The 21995-nt window shown below is 43.5% G+C and overlaps 1 protein-coding gene across 1 annotated transcript in view; it reads right to left on the bottom strand.

Annotated features, from left to right (window-relative positions):
* The window catches only part of adcy1a (adenylate cyclase 1a), a 237776-nt gene that overhangs the window by 203446 nt on the left and 12335 nt on the right, over window positions 1–21995 (bottom strand). Inside the window, exon 3 of the mRNA XM_052461503.1 lies at window positions 15901–16019. Coding sequence (XP_052317463.1) covers window positions 15901–16019 — 119 coding nt within the window. The remainder of the gene's footprint in view (window positions 1–15900; window positions 16020–21995) is intronic.

Genomic DNA, 21995 nt, shown 5'->3' with positions numbered 1-21995 from the left:
AACTTCAGGAAGCCATAATGTGAGAGAGTGTAACTTCAGTAAGCCATAATGTGAGAGAGTGTAACTTCAGGAAGCCATAATGTAAAGAGTGTAACTTCAGGAAGCCATAAAGTGTAACTTCAGGAAGCCATAATGTGAGAGAGTGTAACTTCAGTAAGCCATAATGTGAGAGAGTGTAACTTCAGTAAGCCATAATGTGAGAGAGTGTAACTTCAGGAAGCCATAATGTGAGAGTGTAACTTCTTCAGTAAGCCATAATGTGAGAGAGTGTAACTTCTTCAGTAAGCCATAATGTGAGAGAGTGTAACTAATGTGAGAGTGTAACTTCAGGAAGCCATAATGTGAGAGAGTGTAACTTCAGGAAGCCATAATGTGAGAGAGTGTAACTTCAGGAAGCCATAATATGAGAGAGTGTAACTTCAGGAAGCCATAATGTGAGAGAGTGTAACTTCAGGAAGCCATAATGTGAGAGAGTGTAACTTCAGGAAGCCATAATGTGAGAGAGTGTAACTTCAGGAAGCCATAATGTGAGAGAGTGTAACTTCAGTAAGTCATAATGTGAGAGAGTGCAACTTCTTCAGTAAGCCATAATGTGAGAGAGTGTAACTTCAGGAAGCCATAATGTGAGAGTGTGTAACTTCAGGAAGCCATAATGTGAGAGAGTGTAACTTCAGGAAGCCATAATGTGAGAGTGTAACTTCAGTAAGCCATAATGTGAGAGAGTGTAACTTCAGGAAGCCATAATGTGAGAGTGTAACTTCAGGAAGCCATAATGTGAGAGAGTGTAACTTCAGGAAGCCATAATGTGAGAGAGTGTAACTTCAGTAAGCCATAATGTGAGAGAGTGTAACTTCTTCAGTAAGCCATAATGTGAGAGAGTGTAACTTCTTCAGTAAGCCATAATGTGAGAGAGTGTAACTTCAGGAAGCCATAATGTGAGAGTGAGTAAGCCATAATGTAAGTGTAACTTCAGGAAGCCATAATGTGAGAGAGTGTAACTTCAGGAAGCCATAATATGAGAGAGTGCATCTTCAGGAAGCCATAATGTGAGAGAGTGTAACTTCAGGAAGCCATAATGTGAGAGAGTGTAACTTCAGGAAGCCATAATGTGAGAGAGTGTAACTTCAGTAAGCCATAATGTGAGAGAGTGTAACTTCAGTAAGCCATAATGTGAGAGAGTGTAACTTCAGGAAGCCATAATGTGAGAGAGTAACTTCTTCAGTAAGCCATAATGTGAGAGAGTGCATCTTCAGGAAGCCATAATGTGAGAGAGTGTAACTTCAGGAAGCCATAATGTGAGAGTGTAACTTCTTCAGGAAGCCATAATATGAGAGTGTAACTTCTTCAGTAAGCCATAATGTGAGAGAGTGCAACTTCTTCGGTAAGCCATAATGTGAGAGTGTAACTTCAGGAAGCCATAATGTGAGAGAGTGTAACTTCAGGAAGCCATAATGTGAGAGAGTGCAACTTCTTCAGTAAGTCATAATGTGAGAGAGTGTAACTTCAGGAAGCCATAATGTGAGAGAGTGTAACTTCAGTAAGCCATAATGTAAGAGAGTGTAACTTCAGGAAGCCATAATGTGAGAGAGTGTAACTTCAGTAAGCCATAATGTGAGAGAGTGTAACTTCAGAAGCCATAATGTGAGAGAGTGCAACTTCAGTAAGCCATAATGTGAGAGTGTAACTTATTCAGTAAGTCATAATGTGAGAGAGTGTAACTTCAGTAAGCCATAATGTGAGAGAGTGTAACTTCAGTAAGCCATAATGTGAGATAGTGTAACTTCAGGAAGCCATATTATGAGAGTGCAACTTCTTCAGTAAGTCATAATGTGAGAGAGTACAACTTCTTCAGTAAGCCATAATGTGAGAGTGAAATTTCAGGAAGCCATAATGTGAGAGTGTAACTTCAGGAAGCCATAATGTGAGAGAGTGTAACTTCAGGAAGCCATAATGTGAGAGAGTGTAACTTCAGGAAGCCATAATATGAGAGAGTGTAACTTCAGGAAGCCATAATGTGAGAGAGTGTAACTTCAGGAAGCCATAGTATGAGAGAGTGTAACTTCAGGAAGCCATAATATGAGAGTGTAACTTCTTCAGGAAGCCATAATGTGAGAGAGTGTAACTTCTTCAGTAAGCCATAATGTGAGAGAGTGTAACTTCAGGAAGCCATAATGTGAGAGAGTGTAACTTCAGGAAGCCATAATGTGAGAGTGTAACTTCAGGAAGCCATAATGTGAGAGAGTGTAACTTCAGGAAGCCATAATGTGAGAGAGTGCAACTTCTTCAGTAAGTCATAATGTGAGAGAGTGTAACTTCAGGAAGCCATAATGTGAGAGAGTGTAACTTCAGTAAGCCATAATGTAAGAGAGTGTAACTTCAGGAAGCCATAATGTGAGAGAGTGTAACTTCAGTAAGCCATAATGTAAGAGAGTGTAACTTCAGGAAGCGATAATGTGAGAGTGTAACTTCAGGAAGCCATAATGTGAGAGAGTGTAACTTCAGGAAGCCATAATATGAGAGAGTGTAACTTCAGTAAGCCATAATGTGAGAGTGAGAGTGTAACTTCTTCAGTAAGCCATAATGTGAGAGAGTGTAACTTCTTCAGTAAGCCATAATGTGTGTAACTTCAGAAGCGATAATGTGAGAGTGTAACTTCAGGAAGCCATAATGTGAGAGAGTGTAACTTCAGGAAGCCATAATATGAGAGAGTGTAACTTCAGGAAGCCATAATGTGAGAGTGTAACTTTAGGAAACCATAATATGAGAGAGTGTAACTTCAGGAAGCCATAATGTGAGAGTGTAACTTCAGTAAGCCATAATGTGAGAGAGTGTAACTTCAGGAAGCCATAATGTGAGAGAGTGCAACTTCTTCAGTAAGTCATAATGTGAGAGAGTGTAACTTCAGGAAGCCATAATGTGAGAGAGTGTAACTTCAGGAAGCCATAATATGAGAGAGTGTAACTTCAGTAAGCCATAATGTGAGAGAGTGTAACTTCAGGAAGCCATAATGTGAGAGTGTAACTTCTACAGTAAGCCATAATATGAGAGAGTGCATCTTCAGGAAGCCATAATGTGAGAGAGTGTAACTCCAGGAAGCCATAATGTGAGAGAGTGTAACTTCAGGAAGCCATAATGTGAGAGAGTGTAACTTCAGGAAGCCATAATGTGAGAGAGTGTAACTTCAGTAAGCCATAATGTGAGAGAGTGTAACGTCAGGAAGCCATAATGTGAGAGTGTAACTTCTTCAGTAAGCCATAATGTGAGAGATCAGGAAGCCATAATGTGAGAGAGTGTAACTTCAGGAAGCCATAATGTGAGAGAGTGTAACTTCAGTAAGCCATAATGTGAGAGAGTGTAACTTCTTCAGTAAGCCATAATGTGAGAGAGTGTAACTTCAGTAAGCCATAATGTGAGAGTGAAATCAGGAAGCCATGATGTGAGAGTGTAACTTCAGGAAGCCATAATGTGAGAGAGTGTAACTTCAGTAAGCCATAATGTGAGAGAGTGTAACTTCAGGAAGCCATAATGTGAGAGAGTGTAAGCCATAAATGAGAGAGTGTAACTTCAGTAAGCCATAATGTGAGAGAGTGTAACTTCTTCAGTAAGCCATAATGTAAGAGAGTGTAACTTCAGGAAGCCATAATGTAAGAGAGTGTAACTTCAGGAAGCCATAATGTGAGAGAGTGTAACTTCAGGAAGCCATAATGTGAGAGAGTGTAACTTCTTCAGTAAGCCATAATGTGAGAGAGTGTAACTTCAGGAAGCGATAATGTGAGAGTGTAACTTCTTCAGTAAGCCATAATGTGAGAGAGTGTAACTTCAGGAAGCCATAATGTGAGAGAGTGTAACTTCAGGAAGCCACAATGTGAGAGAGTGTAACTTCAGGAAGCCATAATGTGAGAGTGTAACTTCTTCAGTAAGCCATAATGTGAGAGAGTGCAACTTCTTCAGTAAGCCATAATGTGAGAGAGTGTAACTTCTTCAGTAAGCCATAATGTGAGAGAGTGTAACTTCAGGAAGCCATAATGTGAGAGTGTAACTTCAGGAAGCCATAATGTGAGAGAGTGTAAGCCATAATGTGAGAGAGTGTAACTTCAGTAAGCCATAATGTGAGAGAGTGTAACTTCAGGAAGCCATAATGTGAGAGTGTAACTTCTTCAGTAAGCCATAATGTGAGAGAGTACAACTTCTTCAGTAAGCCATAATGTGAGAGTGAAATTTCAGGAAGCCATAATGTGAGAGTGTAACTTCAGGAAGCCATAATGTGAGAGAGTGTAACTTCAGGAAGCCATAATGTGAGAGAGTGTAACTTCAGGAAGCCATAATGTGAGAGAGTGTAACTTCAGGAAGCCATAATGTGAGAGAGTGTAACTTCAGGAAGCCATAATGTGAGAGAGTGTAACTTCAGGAAGCCATAATGTGAGAGTGTAACTTCTTCAGTAAGCCATAATGTGAGAGAGTGTAACTTCTTCAGTAAGCCATAATGTAAGAGAGTGTAACTTCAGGAAGCCATAATGTGAGAGAGTGTAACTTCAGGAAGCCATAATGTGAGAGAGTGTAACTTCAGGAAGCCATAATGTGAGAGAGTGTAACTTCAGGAAGCCATAATGTGAGAGTGTAACTTCTTCAGTAAGCCATAATGTGAGAGAGTGTAACTTCTTCAGTAAGCCATAATGTGAGAGAGTGTAACTTCAGGAAGCCATAATGTGAGAGAGTGTAACTTCAGGAAGCCATAATATGAGAGAGTGCATCTTCAGGAAGCCATAATCAGTGTAACTTCAGGAAGCCATAATGTGAGAGAGTGTAACTTCAGGAAGCCATAATGTGAGAGAGTGTAACTTCAGTCAGTAAGTCATAATGTGAGAAGTGTAATAAGCCATAATGTGAGAGAGTGTAACTTCAGGTAAGCCATAATGTGAGAGAGTGTAACTTCAGGAAGCCATAATGTGAGAGAGTGTAACTTCAGTAAGCCATAATGTGAGAGAGTGTAACTTCAGTAAGCCATAATGTGAGAGAGTGTAACTTCAGTAAGCCATAATGTGAGAGAGTGTAACTTCAGGAAGCCATAATGTGAGAGTGTAACTTCTTCAGTAAGCCATAATGTGAGAGAGTGTAACTTCAGGAAGCCATAATATGAGAGTGTAACTTCTTCAGTAAGCCATAATGTGAGAGAGTGCAACTTCTTCAGTAAGCCATAATGTGAGAGTGAAACTTCAGGAAGCCATAATGTGAGAGTGTAACTTCAGGAAGCCATAATGTGAGAGAGTGTAACTTCAGGAAGCCATAATGTGAGAGAGTGTAACTTCTTCAGTAAGTCATAATGTGAGAGAGTGTAACTTCAGGAAGCCATAATGTGAGAGAGTGTAACTTCAGGAAGCCATAATGTGAGAGAGTGTAACTTCAGTAAGCCATAATGTGAGAGTGTAATTTCTTCTTCAGAGAGCGTAACTTCTTCAAGCCATAATGAGAGAGTGTAACTTCAGGAAGCCATAATGTGAGAGAGTGTAACTTCAGGAAGCCATAATAATGTGAGAGTGTAACTTCTTCAGTAAGCCATAATGTGAGAGAGTGTAACTTCAGGAAGCCATAATGTGAGAGTGTAACTTCTTCAGTAAGCCATAATGTGAGAGAGTGTAACTTCAGGAAGCCATAATGTGAGAGACTGTAACTTCAGGAAGGCATAATATGAGAGAGTGTAACTTCTTCAGTAAGCCATAATGTGAGAGAGTACAACTTCTTCAGTAAGCCATAATGTGAGAGAGTGTAACTTCTTCAGTAAGTCATAATGTGAGAGAGTGTAACTTCAGGAAGCCATAATGTGAGAGAGTGTAACTTCAGGAAGCCATAATGTGAGAGAGTGTAACTTCAGGAAGCCATAATGTGAGAGAGTGTAACTTCAGGAAGCCATAATGTGAGAGTGTAACTTCTTCAGTAAGCCATAATGTGAGAGAGTGTAACTTCTTCAGGAAGCCATAATGTGAGAGAGTGTAACTTCTTCAGTAAGCCATAATGTGAGAGAGTGTAACTTCAGTAAGCCATAATAAGTGTCAGGAAGCCATAAGAGAGTGTAACTTCAGGAAGCCATAATGTGAGAGAGTGTAACTTCAGTAAGCCATAATGTGAGAGAGTGTAACTTCAGGAAGCCATAATGTGAGAGAGTGTAACTTCAGGAAGCCATAATGAGAGAGTGTAACTTCAGTAAGCCATAATGTGAGAGAGTGTAACTTCAGGAAGCCATAATGTGAGAGAGTGTAACTTCAGGAAGCCATAATGTGAGAGAGTGTAACTTCAGGAAGCCATAATGAGAGAGTGTAACTTCTTCAGTAAGTCATAATGTGAGAGAGTGTAACTTCTTCAGTAAGCGATAATGTGAGAGAGTGTAACGTCAGGAAGCCATAATGTGAGAGAGTGTAACTTCTTCAGTAAGCGATAATGTGAGAGAGTGTAACGTCAGGAAGCCATAATGTGAGAGAGTGTAACTTCAGGAAGCCATAATATGAGAGAGTGCATCTTCAGGAAGCCATAATGTGAGAGAGTGTAACTTCAGGAAGCCATAATGTGAGAGAGTGTAACTTCTTCAGTAAGCCATAATGTGAGAGAGTGTAACTTCAGGAAGCCATAATGTGAGAGAGTGTAACTTCAGGAAGCCATAATGTGAGAGAGTGTAACTTCAGGAAGCCATAATGTGAGAGTGTAACTTCAGGAAGCCATAATGTGAGAGAGTGTAACTTCAGGAAGCCATAATGTGAGAGAGTGTAACTTCAGGAAGCCATAATGTGAGAGAGTGTAACTTCAGGAAGCCATAATGTAACTTCTTCAGAGCCATAATGTGTAACTTCTTCAGTAAGCCATAATGTGAGAGAGTGTAATTTAAGCCATAATTGAGAGAGTGTAACTTCAGGAAGCCATAATGTGAGAGAGTGTAACTTCAGGAGGCCATAATATGAGAGAGTGCAACTTCAGGAAGCCATAATGTGAGAGAGTGTAACTTCAGGAAGCCATAATGTGAGAGAGTGTAACTTCAGGAAGCCACAATGTGAGAGAGTGTAACTTCAGGAAGCCATAATGTGAGAGTGCAACTTCTTCAGTAAGCCATAATGTGAGAGAGTGTAACTTCAGTAAGGTCAGGAAGCCATAATGTGAGAGAGTGTAACTTCAGGAAGCCATAATGTGAGAGAGTGTAACTTCTTCAGTAAGCCATAATGTGAGAGAGTGTAACTTCAGGAAGCCATAATGTGAGAGTGTAACTTCTTCAGTTAAGCCATAAGCCATAATGTGAGAGAGTGTAACTTCAGGAAGCCATAATGTGAGAGAGTGTAACTTCAGGAAGCCATAATGTCAGAGAAGTGCATCTTCAGGAAGCCATAATGTGAGAGAGTGTAACTTCAGGAAGCCATAATGTGAGAGAGTGTAACTTCAGGAAGCCATAATGTGAGAGAGTGTAACTTCAGTAAGCCATAATGTGTGCGAGTGTAACTTCAGTAAGTCATAATGTAAGAGAGTGTAACTTCAGGAAGCCATAATGTGAGAGAGTGTAACTTCAGTAAGCCATAATGTGAGAGAGTGTAACTTCAGGAAGCCATAATGTGAGAGAGTGTAACTTCAGTAAGCCATAATGTGAGAGAGTGTAACTTCAGTAAGCCATAATGTGAGAGAGTGTAACTTCAGTAAGCCATAATGTGAGAGAGTGTAACTTCAGGAAGCCATAATGTGAGAGAGTGTAACTTCAGTAAGCCATAATGTGAGAGAGTGTAACTTCAGGAAGCCATAATGTGAGAGTGTAACTTCTTCAGTAAGCCATAATGTGAGAGAGTGAAACTTCAGGAAGCCATAATGTGAGAGTGTAACTTTAGGAAACCATAATATGAGAGAGTGTAACTTCAGGAAGCCATAATGTGAGAGAGTGCAACTTCTTCAGTAAGTCATAATGTGAGAGAGTGTAACTTCAGGAAGCCATAATGTGAGAGAGTGTAACTTCAGGAAGCCATAATATGAGAGAGTGTAACTTCAGTAAGCCATAATGTGAGAGAGTGTAATTTCTTCAGTTAGCCATAATGTGAGAGTGTAACTTCTTCAGTAAGCCATAATGTGAGAGAGTGTAACTTCAGGAAGCCATAATGTGAGAGAGTGTAACTTCAGGAAGCCATAATGTGAGAGAGTGTAACTTCAGGAAGCCATAATGTGAGAGTGTAACTTCTTCAGTAAGCCATAATGTGAGAGAGTGTAACTTCAGGAAGCCATAATGAGAGTGTAACTTCAGTAAGAGTGTAACTTCAGGAAGCCATAATGTGAGAGTGTAACTTCTTCAGTAAGCCATAATGTGAGAGAGTACAACTTCTTCAGTAAGCCATAATGTGAGAGTGAAACTTCAGGAAGCCATAATGTGAGAGTGTAACTTCTTCAGTAAGTCATAATGTGAGAGAGTGTAACTTCAGGAAGCCATAATGTGAGAGTGTAACTTCAGGAAGCCATAATGTGAGAGAGTGTAACTTCAGTAAGCCATAATGTGAGAGAGTGTAACTTCAGGAAGCCATAATGTGAGAGAGTGTAACTTCAGTAAGCCATAATGTGAGAGAGTGTAACTTCAGGAAGCCATAATGTGAGAGAGTGTAACTTCAGGAAGCCATAATGTGAGAGAGTGTAACTTCTTCAGTAAGCCATAATGTGAGAGAGTGTAACTTCAGGAAGCCATAATGTGAGAAGTGTAACTTCAGTAAGTCATAATGTGAGAGAGTGTAACTTCAGGAAGCCATAATGTGAGAGAGTGTAACTTCAGTAAGCCATAATGTGAGAGAGTGTAACTTCAGGAAGCCATAATGTGAGAGAGTGTAACTTCAGGAAGCCATAATGTGAGAGAGTGTAACTTCAGTAAGCCATAATGTGAGAGAGTGTAACTTCAGTAAGCCATAATGTGAGAGAGTGTAACTTCAGGAAGCCATAATGTGAGAGAGTGTAACTTCAGTAAGCCATAATGTGAGAGAGTGTAACTTCAGTAAGCCATAATGTGAGAGAGTGTAACTTCAGGAAGCCATAATTCAGTAACTTCAGGAAGCCATAATGTGAGAGAGTGTAACTTCAGTAAGCCATAATGTGAGAGAGTGTAACTTCAGGAAGCCATAATGTGAGAGAGTGTAACTTCAGGAAGCCATAATGTGAGTGAGAGAGTGTAACTTCAGGAAGCCATAATGTGAGAGAGTGTAACTTCAGGAAGCCATAATGTGAGAGAGTGTAACTTCAGGAAGCCATAATGTGAGAGAGTGTAACTTCAGTAAGCCATAATGTGAGAGAGTGTAACTTCAGTAAGCCATAATGTGAGAGTGTAACTTCAGGAAGCCATAATGTGAGAGAGTGTAACTTCAGGAAGCCATAATGTGAGAGAGTGCAACTTCAGGAAGCCATAATGTGAGAGAGTGTAACTTCAGGAAGCCATAATGTGAGAGAGTGTAACTTCAGGAAGCAATAATGTGAGAGAGTGTAACTTCAGGAAGCCATAATGTGAGAGAGTGTAACTTCTTCAGTAAGCCATAATGTGAGAGAGTGTAACTTCAGTAAGCCATAATGTGAGAGAGTGTAACTTCAGGAAGCCATAATGTGAGAGAGTGTAACTTCAGGAAGCCATAATGTGAGAGAGTGTAACTTCAGGAAGCCACAATGTGAGAGAGTGTAACTTCAGGAAGCCATAATGTGAGAGTGTAACTTCTTCAGTAAGCCATAATGTGAGAGTGCAACTTCTTCAGTAAGCCATAATGTGAGAGAGTGTAACTTCTTCAGTAAGCCATAATGTGAGAGAGTGTAACTTCTTCAGTAAGCCATAATGTAAGAGAGTGTAACTTCAGGAAGCCATAATGTGAGAGAGTGTAACTTCAGGAAGCCATAATGTGAGAGAGTGTAACTTCTTCAGTAAGCCATAATGTGAGAGAGTGTAACTTCAGGAAGCCATAATGTGAGAGAGTGTAACTTCAGGAAGCCATAATGTGAGAGAGTGTAACTTCAGTAAGCCATAATGAGAGAGTGTAACTTCAGTAAGCCATAATGTGAGAGAGTGTAACTTCAGGAAGCCATAATGTGAGAGAGTGTAACTTCAGAAGCCATAATGTGAGAGAGTGTAACTTCAGTAAGCCATAATGTAAGTGTAACTTCAGGAAGCCATAAGAGAGTGTAACTTCAGTAAGCCATAATGTGAGAGAGTGTAACTTCAGGAAGCCATAATGTGAGAGTGTAACTTCTTCAGTAAGCCATAATGTGAGAGAGTGCAACTTCTTCAGTAAGCCATAATGTGAGAGAGTGCAACTTCTTCAGTAAGCCATAATGTGAGAGAGTGTAACTTCAGGAAGCCATAATGTGAGAGTGTAACTTCTTCAGTAAGCCATAATGTGAGAGAGTGTAACTTCTTCAGTAAGCCATAATGTGAGAGAGTGTAACTTCAGGAAGCCATAATGTGAGAGAGTGTAACTTCAGGAAGCCATAATGTGAGAGAGTGTAACTTCAGGAAGCCATAATGTGAGAGAGTGTAACTTCAGGAAGCCATAATGTGAGAGAGTGTAACTTCAGGAAGCCATAATGTGAGAGAGTGTAACTTCAGGAAGCCATAATGTGAGAGAGTGTAACTTCAGGAAGCCATAATGTGAGAGTGTAACTTCTTCAGTAAGCCATAATGTGAGAGAGTGTAACTTCTTCAGTAAGCCATAATGTGAGAGAGTGTAACTTCAGGAAGCCATAATGTGAGAGAGTGTAACTTCAGGAAGCCATAATATGAGAGAGTGTATCTTCAGGAAGCCATAATGTGAGAGAGTGTAACTTCAGGAAGCCATAATATGAGAGTGTAACTTCTTCAGTAAGCCATAATGTGAGAGAGTGTAACTTCTTCAGTAAGCCATAATGTGAGAGAGTGTAACTTCAGGAAGCCATAATGTGAGAGTGTAACTTCAGGAAGCCATAATGTGAGAGTGTAACATCTTCAGGAAGCCATAATGTGAGAGAGTGTAACTTCAGGAAGCCATAATGTGAGAGAGTGTAACTTCAGGAAGCCATAATGTGAGAGAGTGTAACTTCAGTAAGCCATAATGTGAGAGAGTGTAACTTCAGTAAGCCATAATGTGAGAGAGTGTAACTTCAGGAAGCCATAATGTGAGAGAGTGTAACTTCAGTAAGCCATAATGTGAGAGAGTGTAACTTCAGGAAGCCATAATGTGAGAGTGTAACTTCTTCAGTAAGCCATAATGTGAGAGAGTGTAACTTCAGTAAGCCATAATGTGAGAGAGTGTAACTTCAGTAAGCCATAATGTGAGAGAGTGTAACTTCAGGAAGCCATAATGTGAGAGTGTAACTTCTTCAGTAAGCCATAATGTGAGAGAGTGTAACTTCAGGAAGCCATAATATGAGAGTGTAACTTCTTCAGTAAGCCATAATGTGAGAGAGTGCAACTTCTTCAGTAAGCCATAATGTGAGAGTGAAACTTCAGGAAGCCATAATGTGAGAGTGTAACTTCAGGAAGCCATAATGTGAGAGAGTGTAACTTCAGGAAGCCATAATGTGAGAGAGTGCATCTTCAGGAAGCCATAATGTGAGAGAGTGTAACTTCAGGAAGCCATAATATGAGAGTGTAACTTCAGTAAGCCATAATGTGAGAGAGTGTAACTTCAGTAAGCCATAATGTGAGAGTAGTAATTTCTTCAGTTAGCCATAATGTGAGAGTGTAACTTCTTCAGGAAGCCATAATGTGAGAGAGTGTAACTTCAGGAAGCCATAATGTGAGAGAGTGTAACTTCAGTAAGCCATAATGTGAGAGAGTGTAACTTCAGTAAGCCATAATGTGAGAGTGTAACTTCTTCAGTAAGTCATAATGTGAGAGAGTGTAACTTCAGGAAGCCATAATGTGAGAGTGTAACTTCTTCAGTAAGCCATAATGTGAGAGAGTGTAACTTCAGGAAGCCATAATGTGAGAGAGTGTAACTTCAGGAAGCCATAATGTGAGAGAGTGCAACTTCTTCAGTAAGTCATAATGTGAGAGAGTACAACTTCTTCAGTAAGCCATAATGTGAGAGTGAAACTTCAGGAAGCCATGATGTGAGAGTGTAACTTCTTCAGTAAGTCATAATGTGAGAGAGTGTAACTTCAGGAAGCCATAATGTGAGAGTGTAACTTCTTCAGGAAGCCATAATGTGAGAGAGTGTAACTTCTTCATGAGAGAGTGTAACTTCAGTAAGCCATAATGTGAGAGAGTGTAACTTCAGGAAGCCATAATGTGAGAGAGTGTAACTTCAGTAAGTCATAATGTGAGAGAGTGTAACTTCAGGAAGCCATAATGAGAGTGTAACTTCTTCAGTAAGCCATAATGTGAGAGAGTGTAACTTCAGGAAGCCATAATGTATGAGAGTGTAACTTCTTCAGGAAGCCATAATGTGAGAGAGTGTAACTTCAGGAAGCCATAATGTGAGAGAGTGTAACTTCTTCAGTTCATAATGTGAAGAGATAATGAAGCCATAATGTGAGAGAGTGTAACTTCAGGAAGCCATAATGTGAGAGAGTGTAACTTCAGGAAGCCATAATGTGAGAGAGTGTAATTTCTTCAGAAGCCATAATGTGAGAGTGTAACTTCTTCAGTAAGCCATAATGTGAGAGAGTGTAACTTCAGGAAGCCATAATGTGAGAGAGTGTAACTTCAGTAAGCCATAATGTGAGAGAGTGCAACTTCAGGAAGCCATAATGTGAGAGTGTAACTTCTTCAGTAAGCCATAATGTGAGAGAGTGTCAGGAAGCCATAATGTGAGAGTGTAACTTCAGTAAGCCATAAGTTTAACTTCAGGAAGCCATAATGTGAGAGAGTGTAACTTCAGGAAGCCTGAGAGAGTGTAACTTCTTCAGTAAGCCATAATGTGAGAGAGTGTAACTTCAGGAAGCCATAATGTGAGAGAGTGTAACTTCTTCAGTAAGTCATAATGTGAGAGAGTGTAACTTCTTCAGCCATAATGAAGCCATAATGTGAGAGAGTGTAACTTCAGTAAGCCATAATGTGAGAGAGTGTAACTTCAGGAAGCCATAATGTGAGAGAGTGTAACTTCAGGAAGCCATAAATGTGTAACTTCTTCAGAGCCATAATGTGTAACTTCAGGAAGCCATAATGTGAGAGAGTGTAACTTCAGGAAGCCATAATGTGAGAGAGTGTAACTTCAGGAAGCCATAATGTGAGAGAGTGTAACTTCAGGAAGCCATAATGTGAGAGAGTGTAACTTCAGGAAGCCATAATGTGAGAGAGTGTAACTTCAGGAAGCCATAATGTGAGAGTGTAACTTCAGGAAGCCATAATGTGAGAGAGTGTAACTTCAGGAAGGAAGCCATAATGTGAGAGAGTGTAACTTCAGGAAGCCATAATGTGAGAGTGTAACTTCAGGAAGCCATAATGTGAGAGAGTGTCAGGAAGCCATAATGTGAGAGTGTAACTTCAGGAAGCCATAATGTGAGAGTGTAACTTCAGGAAGCCATAATGTGAGAGTGTAACTTCAGGAAGCCATAATGTGAGAGTGCAACTTCAGGAAGCCATAATGTGAGAAAGTGTAACTTATGTAAGTCATAATGTGAGAGAGTGTAACTTCAGTTGCCATAATGTGAGAGCGTGTGTGAATTTTTGAGAGTCCCTCCCCTGCACTGTGACTGTCTGCCTATGGGCCCTGGTCAAAAGTAGTGCAGTATATAGGGAATAGGGTGTGATTTGAGACACAGCCTCAGTAGCATGAAACTCACTGTTTGCAGCTTGGCTTGACTTGGCATGGAGACAGAAGAGAGAACTTGATATATGCGAAGCTGGAATCAAGACTCTATATTCACAACCTCACTTCTGTCATACCCATCTGAACAGGGCTCTGGTGTCTGGTGTTGGCTGTGTGTTTTGTGTGTGTGTGTGTGTGTGTGTGTGGGGGGATGAGGAGAGGGGGCACAGAGGGTTGAAGGGGATGAGTAGTGGGGTGCGGAGGGTTGGAGGGGATGAGGAGGGCGCGAGGTTGGAGGAGTGGATGAGGGGGAGGGATGCGAAGGGTTGGAGGGGGATGAGGAGGGGAGTGCGGAGGGTTGGAGGGGATTCGGAGGATTGGAGCGGGGATGAGGAGGGGCGCGAGGGTTGGAGGAGGGGCGATGAGGGTTGGAGGGGGGTGAGGGTTGGAGGGGGGGGTGATGAGGGTTGGAGGAGGAGGGTGAGAGGTGAGGGTTGGAGGAGGTGGGCGAAGAGGGTTGGAGAAGGGGAGGGAGGAGGGTTGGAGGAGGGGAGCCAGGAGGGTTGGAGGAGGTGGGCGATGAGGGTTGGAGGAGGGGTCGAGGAGGGTTGGAGTGGGGGGGTGTTGAGTGTTGGAAGGTTGGGCGATGAGGGTTGGAGGAGGTTGGCAAAGAGGGTTGGAGGAGGGGGCGATGAGGGTTGGAGGAGGGGACGAGGAGGGTTGGAGGAGGGGGGCGATGAGGGTTGGAGGAGGGGGGCGATGAGAGTTGGAGGAGGGGGGTGAGGAGGGATGGAGGGGGCGAGGAGGGTTGGAGGACGGGGGGTGATGAGGGTTGGAGGAGGGGGGCGATGAGGGTTGGAGGAGGGGGCGAGGAGGGTTGGAGGACGGGGGCGATGATGGTGTCAATGTGTGTCCGTTTACGTGTGTCTGTGCGCATGGAGGAGGGGGATGAGGGTTGGAGGTGGTGGGCGAAGAGCGTTGGAGAAGGGGGGCAAGGAGGGTTGGAAAAGGGTGGCGATGAGTGTTGGAGGAGGGGGGTGAGGGTTGGAAGAGGTGGGCGATGAGGGTTGGAGAAGGGGGGCGAGGAGGGTTGGAGCAGGGGGGCAATGAGGGTTGGAGGACGGGGGCGATGAGGGTTGGAGGAGGGGAGCGAGGAGGGTTGGAGGAGGGAGGCGATGAGGGTGTCAATGTGTGTCCGTATGCGTGTGTCTGTGCGCATGTGTGTGCGTGTGTGCTTATGAACACTGCCTCTCCACAGCAACATGCAGGCACAAACACACACACACAGATACACACACAGACCCGGGAGCTGTAGCTGTACCCTAGCTGGTTGGAAGGCTGTGGTGCTGAGAGGAGAGATGAGAGATGAGAGATGAGAGGAGAGGAGAGGAGAGGAGAGGAGAGGAGAGGAGAGGAGAGGAGAGGAGAGGAGAGAGCCCTTGATTGGAGTGCTGCTGACTGCAGTCCACTCCTACTCATCACTGATACATAAAGCTGTCTCTTTGCTGCCTAGTTAATGTGTAATCATTAGTTCACCTGTCACCCTGGCTCAGTGGTGTCTGGTGGGAGGAGATGAATGAAACAGTATCAAACTAAATCATGGAAATCATGTTTGATCACTTTCCATTTATTCCATTTCAGCCATTACAATTAGCCCATCCTGGGATATCTCCCCCCGCCAGCCACCACTGCTCTGGCTCCACATCAGCCTCTGAAACGCACATTGGAGTGATGATTTCTGGACATTCTTATTCATGTGACCAGGCGACTGTGAGCCCTGCCAGTCTCTAGTACCCCCTGATCTGACCAGGTGACTGTGAGCCCTGCCAGTCTCTAGTACCCCCTGATCTGACCAGGTGACTGTGAGCCCTGCCAGCCTCTAGTACCCCCTGATCTGACCAGGTGACTGTGAGCCCTGCCAGTCTCTAGTACCCCCTGATCTGACCAGGTGACTGTGAGCCCTGCCAGCCTCTAGTACCCCCTGATCTGACCAGGTGACTGTGAGCCCTGCCAGTCTCTAGTACCCCCTGATCTGAAATGCATTACCTCTCACTTAGCCAAACCACTCTTTTTTTATCCTGATGTCATTTGAGGAAGACATGATGACACGGTGGATCAAGAACAAGACGACCATCAAACCTCCTGCCAACCGTTAGAAAACCTGTTGTTGCCATAGCGTCACTCACGTACGTACCTGACGTTGTCATGACGCTGGATGTAGATCTTATGAAAGATCCTCTCGGGTGGCTTCAGGAAGTCCTCCTTCATCTCCATGGCAACGTTCCTGGGCAACAGGCTCATCAGGAGGCGCTCCTAAAGCATGAGTGGGAGAAGCCGAAAGACAGAGTGGGCGGAGGTAAATTATGAGGTCATATTATGTCAAAGTTTAAAAAACGAACTCGCTCATTATTAATAGTATGCCTCCCAAATTACAGCGTATTTCATAATATAGTGCACTTCATTCCCCCAAGTCGGACACAGCCCCATCCTCCGAGGTTACAGCAGCAGAGGTCAATGGATACATTTTGATCAACAGCATTACAGTAGCCTACAATAGACATACATACAGGTAACTGCCAAAATAAAGGAAACACCAACATAAAATGTCTGAATAGGGTGTTGGGCACCACGAGCCAGAACAGCTTCAATGCACCTTGACATAGATTCTACGAGTGTCTGGAACTCTATTGGAAGTATGCGATACCATTCTTCCATGAGAAATTCCATCATTAGGTGTTTTGTTGATGGTGGTGGAAAACGCTGTCTCAGGTGCCGCTCCATAATCTCCTTACGTGTTCAATTGGGTTGAGATCTGGTGACTGAGACGGCCATGGCATATGCTTTACATCATTCTCATGCTAATCAAACCATTCAGTGACCACTTGTGACCTGTAGATGGGGGCATTGTCATCCTTTGGGGGCATACCATGTTAACCAAAATAATAGCCAAAAAATGGCCTGACCAGCATTTTAATACATGACCCTAAGCATGATGGGACGTTAATTGCTTAATTAACTCAGGGACCAAAACTGTGTGGAAGGACCTGCTTTCAATATGCTTGTATCCCTCATTTAATGTTTCCATTATTTTGGTAGTTACTTGTGTACAAACAGTGCATTCAGAAAGTATTCAGACCCCTTGACATTTCCACATATTGTCACGTTACAGACTTATTCTAAAATGTATTAAATTAATTTTGTTCCTCATCCAATAACACACAATAACACATAATGACAAAGCGAAAACAGGATTTTAGAGAAATAAAAAAAACTGATTTACATAAGTATTCAGACCCTTTGCTTTGAGACTCGAAATTGAGCTTAGCTACATCATGATTCCATTGATCATACTTGATGTTTCTACTACTTGATTGGAGTCCACTTGTGGTAAATTCAATTGATTGGACATGATTTGGAAAGGCTCACACCTGTCTATATAAGATCCCGCAGTTGACCGTGCATGTCAGAGCAAAGACCAAGCCATGAGGCTTAAGGAATTGTCTGTAGCGTGCCGAGACAGGATTGTGTCGAGGCACAGATCAGGAAGGGTACCAGAAAATGTCTGCAGCATTGAAAGACCCCAAGAACAAAGTGGCTTCCATCATTCTTAAATGGAAGAAGTTTGGAACAACCAAGACTCTTCCTAGAGCTGGTAGCCCGGCCAAACTGGGCAATCGGGGGAAAAGGGCCTTGATCAGGGAGGTGACCAAGAACCCAATGGTCACTCTGACAGAGCTCCAGAAGGACAACCATCTCTGCAGCACTCCACCAATCAGGCATTTGTGGCCAGATGGCAGCCACTCCTCAGCAAAAGGCACATGACAGCCTGCTTAGAGTTTGCTAAAAGGCACCTAAATGTTCTCTGGTCTGATAAAACCAAGATTGAATGCTTTGGCCTGAAGGCCAAGCGTCATGTCTGGAGGAACCCTAGCTCCAACCCTACCATAAAGCATGGTGGTGGCAGCATCATGCTGTGGGGATGTTTTTCAGTGGCAGGGACTGGAAGACTAGTCAGGATCGAGGGAATGATGAATGGAGAAAAGTACAGAGAGATCCTTGATGAAAACCTGCTCCAGAGCGCTCCAAACCTCAGACTGGGGAGAATTATGAAATATCACATTATGTAAATGTAATATTTCAGTGTTGTATTTGTAACACATTTGCAAAAAAATGTAAAAACCTGTGGGACATTGTGCGTAGATTGATGAGGGGTTTTTCTTTTTTTTAATCAATTTTAGAATAAGACTGTAACGCAACAAAATGCAGAAAAGATAAAAGGGTCTGAATACTTTCCGAATTCACTGTATAATATGTATGTATAAGGCATAACATACATATACTCTGCAAATATATAATAATTATTGAGAACAACATGCCCATTCTTGATTCTCCCTCATTCAGTAGTGTAGCGTTCATCCCTGTAGCTTCAGAGTGTGGTGTTAGAGATGCCCTGCCCTAGCCTGGTATGACATTAATATCAGCATGCTCCAGTTCCTCCCTGGTCTTGATGCCAGTCCTGATCTTAACAACCACCATGAGCTCAACACTACCACCACTGCTGGTCTTATTAAGGGTAAGGAGCAACAGAGTCGGAGACCTACTTCTCTCTCTCTCAGTCGCAAAACATTCCTCTTTATACTTTGATTTCTGTCCACTCAATAGCCTGCATGGGCCCATATTCACCAAGCTTCTCAGATTAGGAGTGTTTGTTGTTGTTTTTGCCTTTTAGATTATAATGAATGGACAAGGGGACATGATCCTAGATCAGCAGTCTGTCTGCGAGATGCTTTATGAATACAGTGTAACAGCTCTCGTTGGTGGTAGGAATAGTAGACCAACCGTGGTAAGTGTTCATGACTCCTTTTATTTAAAAAACACTTAAAACAAAATAACAAAAACAAAAACAAAAGCGAAGAGTTCTGTCAGGCACAGACACTAAACAGAAAACAAGATCCCACAAAACCCAAAAGGAAAATGACAACTTATATATGATCCCCAATCAGAGACAACGGTAGACAGCTGCCTCTGATTGGGAATCACACTCGGTCAAAAACAAAGAAATAGAAAACATAGACTTTCCCACCCGAGTCACACCCTGACCTAACCAAACATAGAAAATAATAGGGATCTCTAAGGTCAGGGCGTGACATACAGGCCCTGGTCCCATTCTATATGTACTGTAGCCAATTCTACTATCGGAACCAACAAAGAGAGGAATTAGCTAAAACACAAACAAATCGGACCGATCAGGCTATTGCCATGAGAGCACAGGCCTTGACCCTACATGACTGCACCTACTACCAAGAATACAAAACATTGTTTTGGCAGCAGCTGTAGCAACACAGATAAGCTGCACATGAATTAACAAATGATCAGGATTGCTGTAAAAATGAAAATGAAAATATGAAAGTGCGATCTACCAGGAACCAGTCTGAGATGTACAACATATAACATATGCACATTAGAGTGGGGTTTTATTCTCCCTCTGGAATAATCTAGTACTCATCCTCTCTCCCCTCCTCCATTAATTATTTCTGGTGACGCCCTCTTCGCCGGTCCTGATGCATTAATCGCTCACTAAATGAATGACTTTTCCTAATTATCACTGAGCTGCTGTGGATAAAACCAACTATTCAATTTGCAGACACTATTAAAAAACCTGATTACACTCAGTGTACAAAACATTAGGAACACCTGCTCTTTCCATGACATAGACTGACCAGTTGAGTCCAAGTGAAAGCTATGATCCCTTATTGATGTCACCTGTTAAATCCACTTCAATCAGTGTAGATGAAGGGGAGGAGATGGGTTAAATAAGAATTTTTAAGCCTTGAATGGACGGGAGATTCCGGCAACACCGGACGGACAGGAGACTCCTTCAGCTCTGGAGTGAAGGGCGATTCCGGCAGCTCCGGAGTGAAGGGTGGCTCTGGCAGCTCCTGGCTGACCGGCGGATCTGGCAGCTCCTGGCTGACCGGCGGCTCTGGCAGCTCCTGGCTGACCGGCAGCTCCTGACTGGCGGGCGGCTCCGGCAGCTCCTGGCTGGCGGGCGGCTCCGGCAGCTCAGGACAGACGGGAGACTCTGGCAGCTCAGGACAGACGGGAGACTCTGGCAGCTCAGGACAGACGGGAGACTCTGGCAGCTCAGGACAGACGGGAGACTCTGGCAGCTCAGGACAGACGGGAGACTCTGGCAGTGCTGGACAGGCGGGAGCACCTGTAGGGAGGAGATGGAGAGACAGCCTGGTGCAGGGGGCTGCCACCGGATGGCTGGTGTGTGGAGGCGGAACTGGATAGACCGGACCGTGGAGGCGCACTGGAGGTCTCGAGCACCGAGCCTGCCCAACCTTACCTGGTTGAATGCTCTCTGTAGCCAGGCCAGTGCAGCGAGGTGGAATAGCCCGCACTGGGCTGTGCTAGAGAACCGAGGACACCATGCGTAGGGCTGGTGCCATGTACACCGGCCCGAGGAGACGCATTGGAGACCTGATGCGCTGAGCCGGCTTCATGGCACCTGGCTCGATGCCCAATCTATCCCGGCCGATACAAGGCGCTGCAATGTACCGCACCGGGCTATGCACATGCATCGGGGACACCGTGCGCCTCACGGCATAACTCGGTCCCTCTCTCTCCATGGTAAGCACAGCGAGTTGGCGCAGGTCTCCTACCTGACTTCGCCACACTCCCCGCGTGCCTCCCCAATAAATATTTGGGGCTGCCTCTCGGGCCTCCTTGATCGCTGTGCCAACTCCATTCGCCGATATCCCTCCTCACATTGTTCCAGAGAATCCCAGGCGGGCTCCGGCACTCTCCCTGGGTCAACCGACCACCTCTCTGTTTCGTCCCATGTTGTAACATAGTCCAGATCTCGCTGCTGCTGCTGCTGCTGCCCAGTACCACGCTGCTTGGTCCTTTGGTGGTGGGTGGTTCTGTAACACCTGTCGTGGGAAGAAGGTGAGGACCAATGCGCAGCGTGGTACGTGTTCATCTTCTTAATCAAGTAAACTGAACACTGAATAACAAAACAACAAAGAAACAACCGGAACAGTTCTGTCTGGTGTAGACACACAAAGACTGAAAACAACCACACACAAAACCCAATGGAAAACAGGCTACCTAAATATGGTTCTCAATCAGGGACAACGATTGACAGCTGCCTCTGATTGAGAACCATACCAGGCCAAACACAGAAATAGAAAATCATAGAAAAACGAATATAGACAACCCACCCAACTCACGCCCTGACCGTACTAAAACAAAAGACAAAACAAAGGAACTAAGGTCAGAACGTGACACACGCTGAAATAAAATGTTTAAAAAACAGGTTTTGGTTATTACTGTCAGAATAGCAGACTGGATTTGTTATAGGAACAATATAATAGACTGGTTTGGTTATTATGATCCAAATGGCAGACTAGACTGGTTCAGTGGGGGTTTACATCATGACAAAGTGCTGTTCCCAGATCCCAATCAGGGTGCTGTGTGCGTTTTTGGTACCCAGATAAACTAGTGACCTTTAGCGGGCGGCGTGGGGAGACCATGAAAGCAATCTGCCTGTGTAATAATGACCTGTCAGAGATCAGAGCTGTTATTGCAGGACAGGGAAACAACACAACATTTCATCAGCTAATCTACAAACAACAGGTGTGTGTGTGTGTGTGTGTGTGTGTGTGTGTGTGTGTGTGTGTGTGTGTGTGTGTGTGTGTGTGTGTGTGTGTGTGTGTGTGTGTGTGTGTGTGTGTGTGTGTGTGTGTGTGTGTGTGTGTGTGTGTGTGTGTGTAACGGGGTATGGGTGCTAAGATATTTGATTCTTATAAGCGACTTCTATAGGTAGGTATATTGGGCTGAGGAGGAGAGGAAGGGTGGGTGTCTAATGTTGTTCATGTGTGTGTGCAGGTGTGTGAGGAGGGGGTGGAGTGTGTGTGTGGTGTAATGCGTACGCTACGCTAATTGTTCTTTCCTCATATAGCTGCTGTCATAGTTACTGTGTGCCTGTGGGCTTATTGTTGCAGAAGCTACATTGGCACCTGCAACCTTTAGAAAGTCACTCTGAAACGTATCAAGCTCAAACACACATTATTTACACAAGATGCACTCTAAAGAACGATGGGTTAAAAACCAACCCAGTGCTGGGTAAATAGCGGACAGAACACGTGTGGGTTATTTTTGACCCCGCAGTTTGGTCACTGAACTATGACCTGATGGGCAGTATTTCCGTTACATGTATTTTGTATTACAATGGGCTACTACTACTCTCCAATGTATTTTCTAACAAGATACTTTTGAAAG

This window comes from Oncorhynchus keta, chromosome 1, assembly GCF_023373465.1.
Source record: "Oncorhynchus keta strain PuntledgeMale-10-30-2019 chromosome 1, Oket_V2, whole genome shotgun sequence".
Classification (NCBI taxonomy): domain Eukaryota; kingdom Metazoa; phylum Chordata; class Actinopteri; order Salmoniformes; family Salmonidae; genus Oncorhynchus; species Oncorhynchus keta.
Note: the sequence above shows the minus strand (reverse complement) of the source record. Positions and strands in the feature narration are given on the sequence as shown.